The 21,261-nt window shown below is 42.2% G+C and overlaps 1 protein-coding gene across 1 annotated transcript in view; it reads right to left on the bottom strand.

Annotated features, from left to right (window-relative positions):
* The window catches only part of LOC307017776 (uncharacterized protein), a 307,460-nt gene extending 287,741 nt beyond the window's left edge, over nucleotides 1-19,719 (bottom strand). Inside the window, exon 1 of the mRNA XM_079647551.1 lies at nucleotides 19,260-19,719. Within this exon, the coding sequence (XP_079503677.1) occupies nucleotides 19,260-19,307 (48 nt within the window). The 5' untranslated portion in view covers nucleotides 19,308-19,719. The remainder of the gene's footprint in view (nucleotides 1-19,259) is intronic.
* Between the last annotated feature and the right edge of the window lie 1,542 nt (nucleotides 19,720-21,261).

Raw genomic sequence — 21,261 nt, 5'->3', positions numbered from 1 at the left:
CTAGACTCGACTACATACTCCTCCATGCGTCTCTGCTTCTGCCTTTGTCTTGGTACAGCACATGACTCAGGGATTTGGTGTGTTTCGCACAAGGCCTTTGCGCGGTCATAAACCTCAGCTGCTTTGTCATCAGTGCGCATTTCTTGTAGAGTGGCGCACACAGCGCATTTGAACTCCTCAGCTTTTGCCAGGTCCACAGTTTCACTTTGTAGGTATTTGTGTAGACTTTCTGTCACAGACAAAAAAGTCTTGAACATCATCAATAGATAAACTGTGGAGAACCTTGCAAGGTTGGCATGCAGACCCACAGCCGTAGGGTTGCTGATATTGGACAGGCACGTGAGAACTGCTGGGAAATTCTCTATCATAGCGTTGATAGACCTCAGCTGGCAAGACCATCGGGTCTTGGACAGCTGTACAAGCTCAGAAGCTTGTAAGCCAAGCTGTTTCTGAGTCTCCTTAAACTTGTCATGGTTCACAAGGGAGCCAGAAAAGAATGTATAGACATTCTGCAGGAGGTCAAATAACTTCCTGGCCTCTGGTATGGCCAGACATGTGGAACAGAGCACTAAATTCAATTGATGTGCATAGCAGTGCACATAAATGGCCATGGGATGGTTCTCTCGGAACTTTGCTTGGACCCCTCCAACAGCCCCACTCATGACTGAGGCGCCATCATAAGCCTGTGCAACCACCTTCACATGGTCTATGCCATTCAACCTTAGCTGTTGTTCAATGGCAGTTGTAATGGACTCCGCGTCAAAACCCTTCAAATCTACCATAGCTAGTAAATGTTCTTGCACACTCCCCCCAGCAACATATCGGACACACACAGCTAGCTGCTCAGTGCTGCCATCTCTTGCTTCGTCAGCCATCACTGAAAACATTCCAGCCTCCTTAATGTCTTTACTGATAGCTTTTGTTATCTCCTGGGCACAGCACTGAATTACTTCATTTTGTGATGAAGGTGACAAGTATGTAGTGTGTGATGGTGCTGAATATGTCTGAAGGAAAGGGTCGAACTCTTTCAAGAGGTTCATGCATTCCAGAAAGTTCCCCTGGTTGTCGCTGGACATGCCCTCATCATGGCCACGGAATGGGATATTTTGTTTTCCCAAAAACTTGGTAACAGCCACAACCCGGCTGAGGTACTCCCGTCTCTCTTTTATTTCATGCTCACTGGCAGAATCCAAATGGTCGACAACACTGCCATGAGCCTCACTGGCTTTATAACTACACCAAGACTGCATGCTTGCCTTATGTGCTGGTGATTTCTCATGCTCTCTATAGACATCCAGAGCTTTTTTCCAATTTTGAAAGCCAGTGTTTACAAAGGTGTCATTCTTCAAATGTTTCCCAAATATTCTACAGGGAAAACAAAGCGCTGCATCTTTAGCCTTGGAATATTCCAGCCATGTAAAGCTTTCAAACCAGTTGGCGTTAAATGATCGATTCTTTGCACCAAAGTTGTGCTGGGGATATTTTGACAACTTAACTTGGTTTGGGCCAGACTCCTTTCCCCCAAGATCACTTGTATGTCCCTCAAGATTGTGGACACTGCTTTTTTCTCTTGCTCCCAGTCTAATGTTCTCTGCCACTGTGGCAACTGTTTTCTCAGTCTCATCTCTGGGGTGTGATCTCTCCGGCCTGTCTGTCTCTTGTTGTCCTTCCTTCTCTCTCTGCCTTTCCCCTGCCTCAACCAGCTCAATCTCTTCTGCCCTCTGACTCTCCTGTCTGGTGCAACGTACAAAAAAATCATATGCTCAATAGTTACCTCAGATAACCATTAAAAGTTCAAATAACATTCATCACATCTATAAGTAGGGACATTTACAGTAGCTAACTACATTGTCAGCTGAGTCTCACTCTCACCTGTCAGTGTCATCTCTCAGTGTCATCCCTTCCTGTGTCCCTTCAATCTCCTCCTCTCCTCCTCTGCACTCTGCTGCACTGAGTCTTGAAACAACATGAACATATTACAGTCTAATGTCTGCATTTTCATTATCTACATTTTTACATATGCAGATGTAAGGTTACTTGTGTATAACCTGTTTGCAGTTATTCCTAATTAATATTAAATTAATAGCCATATCACCTCTGCTCGTGCTCATCAACATCCCTCTCTCCTTCACCTCCTCCGACACTCTGCTGCTCCTCTTTGTCTGGACAGATATGTAACTGTTAGGCTAGTGACCAGTGGTGAACTCAACTTGTGGGTTGTTACCTAAAAGTGGTTTGGGTTGCCTTGTTACCTAGCTTACCTCTCTCATTTCTCCTTGCTGCTTTATCCCTGCTCCGAGCGAATAACTTTCTGATGTCCATTTACAAGATACTAAATACTAAAATACAGAATACTATCAAATCAATCAAATCGTGAAGTGATAAATAATGGGAAACCAACGCCGGAGCTAAAAGGTATGTTTCAAAAGACGGTTAGGATAACTCCATCGACTACTCACGTTCAAAGCCACATTTCTTTGAAAATGTTTCACCTCAATAATAGATTTCGTGATTTAAGATACTTGGGTTTATATATTTCTAAATCTGACACTGAAACTGTCAGTGCCTCACCAGCCACGAACCTCAGCGCATGTCACTGCTATTCACATCTCCATCCATTTAGCCTAGTCTATTATGTTTTATAAATTATTAAAAAGTGCTATTTATACAAATCACATAACATTTAACAGTGTAGCCTATACGATTAGCTTCCAGGCAAACTCATTAAAATATATAGCCTACTCCTGTGTGACCTTCACTTCTAAAACTAAGATTATGTTCATCGTAAAATTACGTTGCTTACCAGATTGACCGCAAGCTTTATTTCATGGTATCCTGAACTACCAAGGCAAAACACGCATCAACACTACGGGTTATCAGAAGGGACAAAAAACATTCGAATAAACAAATGAAAGCAGCGTGTGCTGAATAGGACTAGTCTTATGCTGTGCAAGAGAGGTTTACAGTAGCAAAATTGAGTTCGCATTGTTAGAAATTAAAATCAATGTTTTGATGGTATAATGTAGCTTAAACATACCGTCAGTTTAAACGCTCTTTTATACTGAAAAAACAGAAATTCTTGTGCACAAGCAGTTAAGCTTTTATTCTGAAAATCCTTCATCTACGGTTAGCATGTAGCATGTGGCTAATATACGATTTCCTAGAGATGAATTGAGAAGCGAAATGACTTGGTGTGGTGAAAACCGAAACCTACTGATTTAACACTACAACGATAGATGTCGAGATACTACCATGTTGAATATTAAATGAAAGTACAGTTTATTTGAATACATTATTGTTTACAGACGAGAGTAGCATGTGGCAACATCCGGAATGACCGGAAACCAAACGAGCCGAGAAGTATTGTTTAGAGTATTGATTACAGCGTTTAGAATGTGTTAAATGAAAAGTGATGAATGAGAATATGAGGAGAAACGGCGTGTTAAGCATATATTGAATGTGAAAAGAACCTATCCTCTGTTTAAATGCAATAACGGACATTGGAGACGAGGTGAGCCGGCTGGCGGGGAGGAGCCAGCAGAGGATATATATACACAAGTTATTGAGCCGTTTCCGCTCTACATCCTGAACTCCTCCCTTCGATGCAATGCACTTCCGTTTTGGCGGACTGGGTTTGTTTTGCTAGCTAGCTCCGTTATGCCGACAAAGCACTGATATCGCAGAGACAAAGAGGATATAACAATTACAACATGAAGAAAAGTGGTTCGGGAACTACGTGTGCGGTAGTTGGTTGCAATCACTCGAGAAAGCACCTGAACGAGTGGTTAGATAGAGAGTGCTACGACCACAAACCAGCACCCAGCCATTGTTGTTCATTAAATACAGATAAACACAACAAATACTGCATGCATTGTATTTTTTAATATTATATATGAATATTTTCATAGTGATGTAATTGTGTGGGCTGCTTTTATATTTTAATTTGTAATACCTGTTAGGATTAAACATGTGATCTTTCTTGTTGAAGCCATTTCTTTAGTTTCCTCTCAACAATTAATTAATTCAGTGTTATTTATGTACAGTATGAGCTTAATATGAATGATGAACTGTGTTAAAAGAAATTGTAGCACTCTAAGGAACATATGAAATGCAATAATGCAATAACAGTGCAATAATGAAATTAAATTACATCAAACTTTATTTTCACTCAAACAGTACAGGCACATATGATATATTGCACAGCATAAAGAGATCATGTAAATTGTGCATTATGTAAACAACAGACAACTGTTGGCTCCTGTGGGCATGACCTAAATAAGGCAGTTTATTTTGGTTTTATGCTGGGCCACGTCGTCATGTTATCCTCCCAGTTTTGAACTGAATTCGGGTGGGGGAGAGTAACGCCATCTCCAGTCAAAGAAGTAGAATCGTGTTCCCAAGCTAGCATCACTGTTAGCATCGAAATCGCTGTGTTTACACCAGTGCCCGTCTGACTGTTTACATCGGTTTACACCGACAGACGCTGTGCAAAAGACTTCCGGCGGAAATGAAGTGCATTTGTGTAGTGTCATGGCGCTACCCGTGTTTTGGCGCGTAAACTTGTCTATAGCAGCGCCGGAGGAGAGATCCGCTGTCTTCTTCTTGCTCAGGAGAACCAGATCACAGCTGTTTTCTGCCGGAACAATATTCTGTCTGTAACACTACCGCGCCTTTTTTAATTAAAGTATCCCATTTGAATCTTTTCAGAGACTCCATTTAGTCTCATTTTAAAGCTTCTCTCCTGGACGCGAGAATAAAGAACATATTTAACAGCATTGACGGCCACAATGCTTGTAAAAGACGCTCCGTGCAAAGGGGTTATAAAGTTACCAGACACACGGGCAGGCAAGTGCATAGAGTTACTAGTCCGATAGGAAAGTTACTAGACCCGGGCGTGCGGGCGTGTCGCCATTTCGAACCCTGAATAAATTAATAAATTAATAAAAAAATCAGTGACCCAGGCATACCGGGGCACCTCAGATCTACAGGGGGGCACGTGCCCCCGTGAAAAGGGTCTCGCGACGCCGATGAGCTCACTGAGTCTCTCAGTCTGACAGGAGAGGACTCTCCTCCACCTTGTTGTTGAAAAAACTCTTTATAACTGTTAGCGTAGCTCGCTAGCACCAGAAGCTAACAACTACGATCTCCGGTATGATTAGTTGCAGCCTGGCAGCTCTTGATAGTCACAAATCAACCCAGTCTCACAGCATTTGGTGTTATAGTCACGAGATAGAGAGAGATAGAGAGATGGACAGATAGATAGTTATACGTAGATAGATCGATAGATAGTTATGGAGAGAGAGCAGAGAGATTTGTTCCTAAACAAAACACAAGTCAAACACCAAGCGTTTAAATCAGCTGTTTGTTAGCGATATTTTATACTTCATGCTATCTACACAAACTATATCATATGAAAAGCTGAGATTCCACAGATTCTATAGTTTAATCCCTGTGCGATCAAAACTCACTGTTCTACATGATAAATAAAAAAACATTGTACCTTGAAAATCAATAGCGGGTACATTTGACCCGTTGGCGGTTTTAGGTATACAGCAACCATTGGCGGTTCTAGTGTTAAAAGCAATGTATTTCTATTGGTAGTATATTTCGTACCTGCACCACGTCTGTTTGTTCGGTCGGGTCTTGTAGAAGCTGTGTGGTTCATAAAAACATTTTCTGACTCAATATCTTACCCTAAGCCTAACCCTTTTATTTGAAATTGGATAATGTCTGAGTTTTTTTTGCCATCCGCGAGGAAAATAAATGTGGCTCCGGGCCTCAGAATACTGAAATCTGTATTTTTTGTACTCTCTTTTTCCCTCAAATTTGTTGGTGAACACGAATCAATAGATTAATTTCGAGACTATAACACGAAATGCCGTGAGACTGTGTTGCATAAATACAATAAGCTGCAGCACACATCTCTCTCAATTACTGTATTTCCAGGCTGTGGGTGAGTTGAGTTGACACTCTTCCTCTAGGTCTCTGGTTTGAGTTAATTTTATTCAAGGCTTGAAGCTACAGACATGTATTCTAGAGATATCAGGCACAGTGCAGCGTGGCAAACTGATGTATCATCCCATGGAGCCAGAGGTCAGGCCTCACACATGCACCTTTGGCTAGCTCACAAAAATGACCTCATTATAATTAAAGGGATTCCCTGCAGGTCATGACCCTGTGGTGTCTTTTCTATTAAACTGTGATTAAAGAAGAGGAGAAAGTGAATCTCACCTGCTGCTGAGCCGTGATTTAATTGAAGGTGCACTGTAATTTGTAGTAAATACGTTTTGCATTTAAAGTAGCATCCACAATTTGAATACTAACCTAAGGCTAACTTAAAGGGCCCATGTCATGCTTTTCCGGTTATTACCCGTCCCCTTGTGTGATATGAAGGTTTTTATGCATGTAAACGGTCTGCAGAGTCAAAAACCCTCAAAGTACACCCTGTAGCGAGTAAAACTCTAACACAGAAAATACCTGTCTATGCTGCCCCAGAACGCCTCGTTGGAGATTTCTCTTTTTCCATTGTTTGCTTCCTGGGTTCTGTGACGTGTGAAAACCCAAATCAACAACAAATGACCGGATTGGCCCAAATGGACCAATCCGCGGAGCACCTCACGCACCAGGATCCCTTGGCGAACTAACAGGGAGTCGGAGAGAAATGCTATCCGCAGACCCATTCTCACAGCGTTATAAACCTTTTTACTCTAAATCAAGCCACACTTATTGTTTTTACTTTGGCTGTGAGTGTTTGTGTGTGCTCAGGATGAGTTTCGCTTGTTCTCGCTGTATCGCCGACCCGGAAACCTGCCCGCTCCTCGCAGCAGCTCGCAGCAATGAGCCTCGCAACGTCCCGACCAATCAGAGCACACTGGGCTCACAGGGAGGGGGGGGCAGGAGCTCCAACAAGCCGTTTAGGACAGAGAGTGAAGTCTGGTGAATACACATACTATACAGAGATGCTGTCTGAGAAAACAATGTGAGTTTGGAAAATTGCACAATTTAAATCTATTCTAGTAGACCTCAACAATGAAATTATGATCAGTAGAAATCACCATGACTTGGGACCTTTAATGAAATGTGCTATCTCAAATATGCAGCTTTTACAAAGACAAACCATTGCTCTCACTGATTAGTACAACTTTTTACAGAGAGCAACAATCTAATTAATGACATTTTCTAAATGCTTTATCAAATTAAATGACAACCTGCATCCTGCCAACCCACTCGTGACATCATTTATGCCATCAGTGAAAAAACATAGATGCTAATTTTCCCATCTGTTTCAGCTGGATCAGTGTTTTGGTGAATACCTCTGATTGGAAGGGATTTTGTCGCCTTTTGCGAAACTCAAGGCTGGTGTTTATTTGTCCTCTATGTCCAATAAATATGTATTCAATAAAGTATGACGTGCATGAAGCATGTGACTTCAACATGCACCGAAACTTCCGCTACACCAAAGCATTGAAAATATTTCGACTCCATAAAAAGTTGAGATGAAGGAACACAAGCTTCCAAACTGGAGGGTAAAGAGAGCTGGTAATGTTGCAAAAAAGAAAATAATATTTGAATGAGTGGAGATGACGGAGAGTCCACATTCACTGATGGTAATTTCACAGTCTGGGGATTTCTGAATGCTTGTTCTATTAGCCCGGGACACATTGGACATGGTTAGATCTCATTGGCCGGCATCTGGTAGCCTCACAGCTCTTTTAACCTTTATCAACCCAGGATTTTGTTCAGCAACGGCCTGCTTAATTGCTTTACATGGAACTTGCTTAGTTAGGCCAAAGTCTCCTTCAGGTCAGAAACATCCATCTCTATCTGAGCAAATGGGGGTTCAAGGCCAAATTCTGAAGTTGGGATACCCAATGTTGTCAAGGGATTTATCCCCCAGACACTGGTTCCAATACCTCTACTCTCTGTTTCCCCTCCCAATTTGGACTGATCCTTTTAAAAAAAAAAACCTGATTAGCTCAGTCGTTTCCAATTGACATTGTTATAGGTTGTCATGTAATGAAATACATTCAGTCTGTATGAGGACAAGGCTATGAGCGAGCATTTGTAACTATTTTAGCAATGTGTTGGTCTTGTTATGATTCAGTGCAGATATAACATACTTTGATAAACTGAGAAGGCGGTTGTCAAAAAAGACATCCTGAGGTGTCTTGGAGGTCTTCAACATTATCACTCACCTTTTAACCACAACAAACTTTATTGGTGGGTAATTACTGCCAAAATGTTTTTAAACTGCGCCTTTGGCCTCTTACATAAACGACCTCTAATCTTGAAGTCCCAGCCTGAGTTTCAGCCCCATTACAGACACAATGCAGTCTTCTATATTTAGAGAAAACTAATGAGTGTTAATTCAGTGACTTTAGCAAATAAAATACCAGCTATGCAGTACATAGAATCAGAAATGGTTTTGATCAAAGTGGAAAGTATTAGTGTTGTTAACATTTTAATTGGATTTATGTGGCAAGGTGTTTTGCAGATTGTTCAGGGCCTGGGAGCATGCGGTGAATGCATGAATCACTGATCAATAAACAGATACTACATTAACTGGTTAACTCCTGACACAGACACAAGACTAAGTGAGGTACCAAACTGTGCAGCTTCATCCTTTGTTTTCCTCTCTGTCGGGGTCCAGCCACAAAACTCCATTTGGCAGTTTGATTCCTTTGCATGGTGCTGTCACAGACAAAAGACAGACTTGGGTAATTTGTTTTATATCTATACCTGAACAGAACCATGAATCCAGTGTATTTACATTAACAATATTTCACTGATATTACATGCAGTCAACCCTATGGTTGTGATATTTGAAGATCATTTATGGAAGTAAATAATTTAAGATTAAAATTGATACAATTTAAATACTTGAGAGCGCTAAGCCCCTCATGGTTTTCATCAAACATGCCAGCATTTAAAATCAGACATTTTGGTCAAATCAGGGTTAACATATTTGTTTATATTCCCAGTTTCCCTTTGTAGAATGATACCCTTCTTTTTGAAGGGTTCTAGATGCTTCTAATTTAAAACACACTGTGTTTTATTGTTCATTTTATGAAAATTCACAGAGGATGTGCCAAGACCAAACATTCTAATTTTACCTGTGAATGTTGATAAAGGGATTATGCATCATGGATTGCCAGACGGTTCTCGTGTTCGCTGAGACGCACTCTGCCTAAAAATGTGAAAATCTCTGTATTACACAGTGCTTAAGAGAGAAAAGGCATTGCAAAATTCTCTGGAATCTAAATATCCTACTCTTTCTCGTTCCTACAGGCTTCATGTGACACATCAGGGGGCTGTGTGGAAAAATTCAAAAGGCCTCCTCGTCTAGTATAAGAGTTGCCTCCATGCCCAATGTTTCGATCAATGTCAGAAATGCATACAGTGTAATCACACTGATGTTAAGCACTTGGGGTCTCAACCAAAGAGGGTTTGTTATGGATGTTGTGTCCAATTGTAGGCATGTTTCCACAGGGCTTTTGAAGGCTGTATGATACTTCCAGTTCACACCTCATATTGCACCTTCTCATGTTATTTTGTCGGAAAGAAATCTGCTTGTGGCTAACAACATCTGTTTGCATGGATAAGATATGAGCGAGGTTCAACAGTCAGCATCACTTAAGGAATCATTTCAAATTCAACTCATTAGAAAAGACAGCCAGAGGACGGCAGCAGCCTACGTGCCCAACAACAAGCCAAGCGAGACCCTGCAGCTAACCTGCAGTCCCTGAGATAGGGAATGACAGCTACGTAAATTATTTTTGATTTAAGCTTTCAATGTTTCCACTTTTATTTTCACACCTCTCCAAACACCTTATAAGAAAATAAGAAAACAATTAAGTCAATATAAAAAGGTACAATCTACTGATCGACTGAGGATTCCTTATAAACTCTTTACAAGTTACTATTAGTATTACCCTTGTGTTTCACTTGCACACATATTTCTAAGTCTCCTTTTTGTCCCTTTAAGGCTCAGAAAGTATATATTTGTCAGTATATGTTCAAAAGATGTAAAGAAGATATGTGTGATATGTGTTGATTAACCAAATAGATGAAGACAAATGACTTGAATTTAATTGAATTTCTAATTAGACCATGCTAGAAAGATAGTTCTGACAGAAAACTTGAGTGGCTCTTTGTCTTTTTAAAGAATGTTTATTAGTGATTCACCCATGAGATTAAATTGTTGTTAACAGCAATGATTGTAGCATTAAAGATTCATGACAGAAAAAAACACACATAATCTATCTTGAATAATAACTAATTTTAGGGCACACACACAAGGACACAGAAATGAGTACACTAACAGGGTTGCTTTGGCCGAAGATGACAACTGTGTCGCTCTGAAAATAGTTATGACAATTTGTCTGCTCTGTGTGTTGTTGAGTGCTGGGATAAGATAGGGCTCAATATGTTGTTTTAAGATGCCACTGAAAACTCATGTCCACTTTATCTGGAACCAGTTCCAGTGACTTCCTGCATGAAATAAAGGAGAGAGGATATGAACAACAATTGCGGTATTGAGTGAAAAAGTAAACCAGGATATTAAAAGATGTTCCCAAAATAAAAATAGAGATTCAGGCAGACAGACAAGCAATCAGACATACAGACAGACGAAAGGTTAGAAAGCACAGAGAAGCCGATCTGATTTAGATTCAGTAGGCCTACACCTGCACGCTTTTCCTCCCCCGCTGCTAAAGTAAATTACCATAAATAATATGGCCTCATTGCTGTAGGTTAACATTATAAGTACTAATGAAGTACTTAAGTCTTAAAGTTAACAAAAACGAGTCACCTATATTAGATTAACAAGCTTAAACATTTGAAAAATGTTGCTTGTCCAATGGACATGAGGGGAAAAACGTGCACCTAGCACAAAATATCATGGGTTTCCTTTTCACAATTTAGTGTCAGCTCATATTTGTACGGAAAGCATTACAGCAGGACTGAGACCACATAAATATTTGTCTCTAATACTCTTGCAGCATACATGCATGAAGGAGGACGTTTACCACCACTGCACCAGTCTCGCCTCAAATCTTGATCGAGTACCAAATTACCAGATTGCTGTACCATGAGCAGCTGACAAAAGTTTTTGCAGCCAGACAAGAGTGTGCTGCATGTGAAAGATGGTCCTTAATTGTGTGTGTTCCAAACATCCAATTTTTTTAACACAAATACAGCAGATCCTTTGCTGTAAAGTTTCCCCGGTTATCTTAAGTGTTTTGCATTGTTGATAGCATTATTTTAGGGCAAGGTGTCGACAAACATTAAGAAAGTTTCACATCAAGCAGGTGAAGAGAATACAACTCTTATATTTAAAGATAATCCAGAGTTTGAGTGGAGGCGAGAAGACCTCCATATTTCTTCCTTAAATGTTAAAATAAATAATAAATGTCCCAGTACAGTGCCATGTCTAATCCCCTGCATTCAGACATGGCACTGTACTGTAACACTTGATATTAAGGTACATCAACAAGTTGTTAATTAACATGCATATTAGCAGTATATTGGTTATTTATTAGTCAGGGGTTGACTCCGCTTCGCGTCGGGCCGAACCACGCCCCTTAGCTGTGATATAATGAGCATATACCACGGCCTGTCGTGAGCTATTGCTTAATTATAAAACACTTATTAATGCCTTATTCTACATGACGATATTCTACAAGTAATAAGCCATTAGTTGAGAGTTTTTCCTCAATAGCCCTCTAATTAGTGCTTATTTATTGCAAGTAAGGAAGTTGTAGTACATGAGTTTTGGTCTTAATATGCTCTGCTCAATATGGGCCTAATAAGGCAGTAGTACCACAAGAATAGTAATTCTCCCATAATAACACTTATCAAATATGATCTATTCTCATGTAACAAGAGATGAAACTATAAGTGTTAATTCTGTCTAAATAACTCAAAATTAGGTAATTATATATAAGAATATGTGTTGGGGTATTGACAGTTCAGCTATCAATAACAAGATGATATTGACCTGTATGTTTCATATTTGCATATTAGACAGGAAACCGGCTAGAGGAAGTAGGAGAAAGTGAACTGAGTAGCATGGTAATAGACTCACAAATGTTCCCTAAGCAACCTGAAGAGTAAAAGGGTGAAGTCTGCCAGAAAGCAATAACTGTAAGTGTAATCCTTGCACTTATACTGTGAGGATTAGTAACATGTATTGTGTTTATGTGATGACATTCGGAGATATTTAAACACAATGAGAAAATGCGTTATCATTCGCGCTAGTGTTAGCATATGCTAGCGTTAGCCATGCTAGCCTGTATACATGCTTATTGCACTGCTAGCATTAGCTATATTTACCTTGTTTACACTTTGTTTATATATACAGTCTATGGTTTACATTTAGCGGTCCTATGTGTTAATCTGTGTATGTTGCACTTGCTTATGAGATTATAAAGTGCCTTGTAATTAAAAAATGTATAGTTTAACTCCGTTTGAATATCAGTGACTGCAAATAAATCAATAAAGGAGCATGGCTGCTCATTCCCTGGCTCTCAAATGCGTTTTGCTGGCTGTTTAATCTATGGTCACAATGAGACAGTACAACACATACGGCCCCTACACATGGCGGCGTGTGTTGACGCTTGCCGGCGGGCATGTCTGAAGCTAGACCAATATGAGGTGTGACTTGAGACAAAGAACCAACACACTGAGCTCACTAACGTGTCGATCGTCGCCTACCATGCCGTGAACTATGCCGCGAGAGAAGTAACGTGACACTCTCGTCGCCACTCCTCTCGTCTGAGAAGCTACGTGACGTCTGCGTCTGAAGTTACTTTACTTTGGTAGTTATCACCAAATAACGCAGTAATGTTACAGACGCAGTTGCTGTTCAAGCGAGACTCTATTTCAATATAGTTTTGGTATTAAAATAATGTTACACCCCTTGTATGCCCTGAACGCAAAAACAACCACAGACAAGAATATATATTTGTAATTATCAAAATGATAACAAAGGGCGGAAAAAACAGGAGAGGCCTGTCTTCCCTTGGTCTCCAGGAGAAAACGCCACTGTATATCACCAAGTTTTCATAGTTTTGTGTGTAAAATAGATCGCTGCAGTGAACACAACTTTATGTATTTGTTTATGGTTTATTTGATATGGAGGGATGCAAGAAGTTCAGAGAAGAAGCAACCCCTATATATTGTTTATTTTATTTCGTTTCATTTTGGCACCATGGTAGAGGCAAATATAGAGTTAATGTGCGGAGATTGTAATGTCCCGTTTACTAAAATATGTATTGTTTTATGATGTTTAGTTGACAAAATAGTCACTGAGCTAAATTTTGCTGCACTCAAGCATACATCTTAAGACAAGAGTTGTGTCCCCCTTTGGCCACAAGGGGGAGTATATATATATATTGTATAATATATATATCATAGACTGTATATATAAATGGACGTAGGGTCTGTGACATCACCCATAGGATTCTGCAGAGTTGCCGAGAAGCCCTTAGTAGGCGGAGTCGGCCACTAACGGCTCGACTGTGACGTCAGAGTTCAACTCCCGCCTTCTCCAGCCTGCTCCAAATAAGGGCAAAGAGGCGGAGCCGAGGCGGGACCTGCTGCCACCGAGCTGAAAGTTCAGAGCTAGCTGAAGCTACCAAGCTAAGCTAACATTCTCCCCATCTGCACACTGCCGTGTCATTTTACGTTTTTAAGGTAAGCGGACATGAAACTATTCAGCAAAACTATAAATAATAATCTAAGTTATTGAGTTTTTAGCCTAATACTTCAGAATCTTAAAATCCCTTAACTTTTGTATGCAATTGTGCTAAATTCAACACTGGAATCAAGCAAATATTAATATGTTTGCATGACATTAGTTATTTATATTTTGAAATCACTTAATTATACCTCTCTGAAGAACCAGCACCTTACCATGGTAGAGAGGTTTGTGTGCCCTGATGAACCTGGGGGCTGTGTTGTCTGGAACCTTGTGTTCTCCCATGGCAAATTGGTCTCAGGCAAGGGGCCAGACTAAGATTGGTTCACAAGACCTCATGAAAGACGACACACGATGTGAGGATACCCGGCCCGGAGGAAGCCCGGGGTCCCCTTCTGGAGCCAGGCCCAGAAGGAGGACTCGTTGGCTTGCCACAGAGCCCGGCCGGGCACAGCCCGAAAAAGGCGACGTGGGCAACACCTCCGCTTCTCCGTCCCGCGGGCCCACCACCTACGGGAAACAGCGATGGGGTCGGGTGCGCTGCCAGAAGGGTGGCAGTGAAGGCAGAGGGTCTCGACGGACCAGACCCGGGCGACAGAAGCTGGCTTTGGGGACGTGGAACGTCACCTCTCTGGGGGGGAAGGAGTCGGAGCTTGTGCGGGAGGTGGAGCGTTACCAGTTGGATCTGGTTGGGCTCACTTCTACGCACAGCGTCGGCTCTGGAACCTTACTTCTGGATAGGGGTTGGACTTTATTCTTCTCCGGAGTTGCTCAAGGTGTGAGGCGCCGGGCGGGTGTGGGGATACTCACAAGTCCCCGGTTGGGTGCTTCATTGCTGGAGTCTACCCCAGTGGACGAGAGGGTCGCCTCCCTACGCCTGCGGGTTACGGGGGGGAAAACTCTGACTGTTGTGTGTGCTTATGCACCCAACAGCAGTTCAGAGTATACGGCCTTCTTGGAGACCCTGGAAAGAGTCCTGTATGGGGCTCCTGAAGGGGACTCTTTAATCTTGCTGGGAGACTTCAACGCACATGTGGGCAATGATGGAGACACTTGGAGGGGAGTGATTGGGAGGAACGGCCCCCCTGATCAGCCGTGGCCGAGGCAAAGCAGCGGGTGTGGGAGAAGTTCGGAGAAGACATGGAAAAGGACTTTCGGGCGGCACCAAAATTGTTGTGGAAAACTGTCCGACACCTCAGGAGGGGGAAGCAGGGAACCATCCAAGCTGTGTACAGTAAGGATGGGACGTTGTTGACCTCAACTGATGGAGTGTTAGGGCGTTGGAAGGAGCTCTTTGAGGAATTCCTGAACCCGATAACTCCGCCCTCTATGTTAGAGGCAGAGCCGGAGTATGACGGGGGATCGAAACCAGTCTCCCGGGGGGAGGTCACTGAGGTCGTCAAACAACTTCACAGTGGCAAAGCCCCGGGGGTGGATGAGATCCGCCCAGAAAGGCTGAAGGCTCTGGGTGTTGAGGGACTGTCATGGTTGACACGTCTCATCAACGTTGCGTGGAAGTCGGAAACAGTACCGAAGGAGTGGCAGACCGGGGTGGTGGTTCCCCTTTTTAAAAAGGGGGATCAGAGGGTGTGTGCCAATTACAGAGGCATCACACTACTCAGCCTCCCCGGGAAAGTTTACTCTAAGGTACTCGAAAGGAGGGTCAGGCCGATTGTCGAACCTCAGATTGAGGAGGAACAATGCGGATTCCGTCCTGTTCGTGAAACGACGGATCAGCTTTTTACTCTCGCAAGGATCCTGGAGGGGGCCTGGGAGTACGCTTATCCAGTCTACATGTGTTTTGTAGACTTGGAGAAGGCGTATGACCGGGTTCCCAGGGAGTCACTGTGGGAGGTGCTGCGGGAGTATGGGGTGAGGGGGTCTCTACTCAGGGCCATCCAATCTCTGTACTCCCAAAGCAAGAGCTGTGTCCGGGTCCTCGGCAGTAAGTCGGACCCATTTCAGGTGAGGGTTGGCCTCCACCAAGGCTGCGCTTTGTCACCAATCCTGTTTGTAATATACATGGATCGGATTTCGAGGCGTAGTCGTGGGGGGGGGGGTTTGCAGTTCGGTGGACTAAGGATTGCACCACTGCTTTTTGCAGATGATGTGGTTCTGATGGCTTCATCGGTCTGCAACCTTCAGCACTCACTGGATCGGTTCGCAACCGAGTGTGAAGCGGCTGGGATGAGGATCAGCACCTCCAAATCTGAGGCCATGGTTCTCAGCAGGAAACCGATGGACTGTCCACTCCAAGTAGGGAATGAGTCCTTACCCCAAGTGAAGGAGTTCAAGTATCTCGGGGTCTTGTTCTCGAGTGAGGGAACAATGGAGCGTGAGATGGGTCGGAGAATCGGAGCAGCGGGAGCGGTACTGCAGTCGCTTTACCGCACCGTTGTGACGAAAAGGGAGCTGAGCCAGAAGACAAAGCTCTCTGTCTACCGCGCCATTTTCGTTCCTACCCTCACCTATGGTCATGAAGGATGGGTCATGACCGAAAGAACGAGATCGCGGGTACAAGCGGCCGAGATGGGTTTTCTCCGCAGGGTGGCTGGTGTCTCCCTTAGGGATAAGGTGAGAAGTTCGGTCATCCAGGAGGGACTCGGAGTTGAACCGCTCCTCCTTCGCGTCGAAAGGAGCCAGTTGAGGTGGTTCGGGCACCTAGTTAGGATGCCACCTGGGCGCCTCCCTAGGGAGGTGTTCCAGGCACGTCCAGCTGGGAAGAGACCAAGGGGTAGACCTAGAACCAGGTGGAGGGATTATATCTCTTCGCTGGCCTGGGAGCGCCTTGGGATCCCCCAGTCAGAGCTGGTTGATGTGGCCAGGGAAAAGAAAGTTTGGGGCTCTCTGCTGGAACTGCTCCCTCCGCGACCCGACCACGGATAAGCGGGAGAAGATGGATGGATGGACTTAATAATACGTTTAATACATTTAAGTCAAGCTAAGCTACATGTGATGGTAGCTAGTTAGTGCTCTTACCTGTGAGTGTTACCTCCTCCAAACAGCATAATAACCAGACTGTATCATTAAAACTAAGTACCAGTTCTAGATCCTTGACTTAAGACAAACAATTCAAAAGACAACATGTATTTGCAGACCAATCTTTATTTGAATGTGCTTCTTAACCTGATATATTAGTTATACAGTAATAGTATTGACAATCTAAAAAAATTGAGCAACTCAACTGTCAACTTTATGTTTCTTATTGTCTAAAGCATTTGTTATTTTCTTTTTCCCCCTCTCATATTCAGTGTGGACGGATTGAGACAGCGTGGTGTCCAGAAAGCTGCAGAGACTTCAGGGAGAAACCTCCGTGTGATGGACGTCCAGTCTGTTGGTTTGGAGAGGACTGAGGGTCTTTCCTCTGTGAGAAGGTCCAGGTCTGATGGAGGAGCCCATGCTGGGCAAAGCTGATACCAACTGCACAGGCCTAGTCTGTCACTTTATTTGACTAAATGTGTTTACTTTAATAGTTTTACACCTTCTGTCCTTATGTGCTTTTTATTTAAAACATGTTTGATTAACTTTTGGTTCACATTTCAATAAATTGTATTTGCACTCCTTTTGTCCATTATTCTTACTGAAAATGTTAGATTACATCTTACTAAAGATTGGCCCCATTTATTTGTGACGTTGCAAACTCTGCGGTACAAGGCACAATTGATGTGAAGCTCATAAAGCGAGGCATATAGAAATAATCAGCTGATGGAGTGTAGATGTGGAAATAGGTGCATTCGATCAGCTGACTGTTTTTACAATAAAACTAGTGTACTGGTCTTAAAATCTCATATCAGCTTTTAATTTTCCTCTTGGATGTTCTTCTTGACCCTCAGAGAAGGAGAAAATGTTGTGTCTTTCAGGCATGTCCTTTCCTAACAAAAATTACAGGAAACATAAAACATTATTGCAGAACAAGTGTGTTATTTATGAAAGTGGTGTGTTTGTGTGTTTAGGGGCTGTACTGTAGATATCATTATTTTGTAATTGTAATGTTTTTTTTTTATTTCAAGAGTGAGCTACAAAAACAATCAATCAGAGTATGAATGAAAAGTATGAAGTTCATCAACATTGAAATATATGTTATTTTCAAAATAATATTTAACGGTTATCAAAACGTAGTGCAACTGTAGAAGCTTGCTCTGTTGTCTCACTGAAAGAATAACTTTTACCACGTTTTTTACAGACAATATTGAGAGATAAATAGTAGCAGTTCTCACTATGTGTTAAATATCTTTGCCTTTAATACATTAAATTAGAAAGCTGACAAAATCATATTGCTTGTTAACATCTAAATGTAACTTTTTGCACAGAAAAACCCCTCAACTTCACTGGTGTGTAGGTGATCTAGTATTGTTTAATGGAATGTATATCAGTGTATTAAAGTCAATACTTTCTTGATTCTTTGTACAGTATGAAAAAAATAGTATTTGTACCTGTGCTGAAGTTCACTGCTGTGAGGAGTCCAGTTCTGTCTCTCACTCTCTGGTCAAGCCTGTCTGCATCACCTGGACACCTTAAACCAGGGGTCGGCAACCTTTTTGATATGAAGTGCCATTTAATTAAAAAAAAATTATCAGCGTGCCAACGATCGAGAATCATCAACGGGGGGGGGTTGAGGAGCTTGACGCTCCTCAACTATCAGCAGGAGGGCGGGGGAGCCTCGCTGTGGGGAAGCAGTGTGTGGACCTGTCAGCGCAACTTACATGATGCCGAATTTAACAAACTCATTTAAATAATTTGTTTAAACGGCATAATAATAAGGACGATCGTCCGTTCTGTGATTCTCCAGAGCACACGTTATGATATTAGGAGTCAGAGTTAGATGAGATCGCTGTCCCTTTAAAGGCCCAGTGAAGTGCATGTTTTTGCACCAAAATGAAATGGCAGTTTCATTCCTTACATATCATTATACTTGTTCATGGCTAAAATAATTTTTAATAATTCATAATTAATGAATTTATGAATTATTAATTTTGCCGTCTGAGCCTAACGGAAGTTGCAGACGATAGTGGCTGTGACGTCACAAGATGTACCCAGTTGCGATTGTAAACATGGCGGAGACTCTGGAAAGTGATACTAGTGTGAGAGAAATGATTGATTTGGACAGCTTTTCGGACAGGATAGATGAGGAAAGTGATCAATCTGGTGCACTTTGAGGGCAACATTAAGAGATTTATGGATACAGCTCTCAACACTCATATGAAACATATATTTCAATAATTAAAAAACATTGGAAGGATTTCTTAACCTATTTTATACAACTAATATTACATAGATGGAAATATTTGTTTACATAGATGACCAAACCCACTGAGATAACTTAGGCTACAGTTTACCTCCCTGACCTGACGTTATCTCTCTCAGTCCCACAGGAGAGCACTCTCCCTCTCCTTATTGTTGAAACAGCTAATCTCCGTTAGCTCCGAGCTAGCACCAGATGCTAACAACAACCCTGTAACTCTCTCAGTCTCTCTTTCTCTCTCTCTCGAATCGACCAGTGGCCTTTATTTATCATGATCAATCAAAGAATCTACGAAACAATGACACCAGCCAGGCTCACCTTCATCTTTTGGGAACAGAAACATCGCCACTTCGGCAGACTTGACATTACTACAGCCAGCGGCAATGCATCGTTTCCCCTGTGTTTTTCATCCCTCTTTCTTCACTGTCGCCTCCATTGTCAGGTTTTCTCGATTGGCAATCACTTCCAGTCGACTCCGACACACTTTCCAGGAAAATACTAGCTCAAAAACGTTGAGAAATTCGACTTTGAAAAAGAGAAAAAATGAACGGTGGTGAATGTAAACAGTGCGGCGGCGTCCATCTCGTGACGTCACGCAGTAGATCGCAAGCCACGCCCACGAAGGCGAAGGTCGACTGCAGATTTCCCCGGAAAATTCAAAACTCGTCAAATTCGTTGCTATTCCAACATCTTTTGATATGGGTTCCAATGGACAATTTTGGTCATTACTATACGTATTAGCATAACAGATCATGCACAGGTGCACACTTCACAGGGTCTTTAAGAGAGAGAGAGGGGTGTGGCTATTGCATGTGTGTTTTTGTGGATGGTAGAGCGACAGTGAGGGAACGTGTGTATGTTTCTGGAAGTGAAACGAGGAAGCAGAAAAACGGAGGTCTGATGTATTTTGTGAAACAGAAGAACAGCTAAATAAATGCAACGGCCTCCCAAGAAGAGCTCGCCTCTCTCCAGTCATTTAAGCTTAAGTGGGTTATTGAACCTGAAGCTTGTTTCTTCTGCCCTCCTCGACTACGGTCTGGGAGCCGACAGGAAAGTTTAACACACAGATGGCGCGTCCGCCCCTTTCTATCATATAATTTCGATGAGAGATGAGCAGATCGCCACTGGGCTTTCAACTAAAGACACAGCCACACAAAAACTGCGGCATTTGTACAGCTCCTTATGGGTACTGCTGCAATTTGTGAAGTGCTTTCCTCCGTGGTGAAACGATCAGCACTGCACCACGGAGGAAAGCGGCAGAAAGTCACCTGGAGTTCAAGAGAGCGGGCTGCGTTGCGTGCATGGCTTTCTTCTGCAGGTAACGGGGAGACGCGCTCTGGCGGCGGTCTCGTTCAGGATCCGAAAATACAATTTTAATATTTTTGCATACTTATTCCACTTATTCCTAGTGTGCCACTGGTTACGGTTCCGCGTGCCAGCATTGGGTTGCCGACCCCTGCCTTAAACAAACAGATATATATGTAAAGTACCATGTGTACAAACAATATAACTGATTCTCTTCTGTTGAACACGTTGGATTGTGTATTGTCCGAGTCAGGGTCCTTTTTATTTTACTGTAACTTTGGAAGTTGTGTTACCAATGCTTACTGTTTATTTGATACCCATTTGGTAATGCAATTCATAAAAACAACAAGGTTTGGGTTTGTTCTTCAGATGACTGTGATGTTAACGTGTAAGCTCAATAATGAACTCCAGCTCAACCAACCATATTGTAATATCTAAGTAATCATCTTGAAATATGACATTAATAATTGTAATATACACACATCTTGTTGTGAGATTGATTTCACATACACTACTTCGACATTAGCTTGTCTACATACTTGAGCATAGCCAATTTAAATTAACCTTAGCGATGCATACACCTACCTACATAATAATCATCTCTCTAAGTTACAAGGATGACCTTATTTTATTAACCTCAAACAGAAGCCGTTTGTTGTACAGTATTATCCCACTTAACGCTTAACACTTGTCTATTTCGTTTTAACCTTTATAAATATAGTCTATGATTTTAACTTGGAGGCTACTATTAGCATCGTTAGCACCGACGTAGCTACCACTCGCTTACACGCTAACCCAAGCCGTAACATTAATTACGTAGCAGATTAAAATCATTAACACATAAATAAGTACTCGAATTTCACTTACCGCAAAACCGCATTCATGCACCGTCTGTTTCAACTGCAGAGCGAGTCACAATAGTCCGATATATAAGCATGAAGAACAAACAAACACGGCCGGGGGCAAGTTGTGTTCCCTGGAAGAGCTGAACAGGCAGAGTGCCTGTAGCTTCACG

Source organism: Notothenia rossii (genome assembly GCF_949606895.1).
Source record: "Notothenia rossii genome assembly, chromosome: 9".
NCBI classification, from domain to species: Eukaryota; Metazoa; Chordata; class Actinopteri; order Perciformes; family Nototheniidae; genus Notothenia; species Notothenia rossii.
The sequence above is the reverse complement of the archived record's forward strand: the minus strand, read 5'-3'. Positions and strand labels throughout refer to the sequence as shown.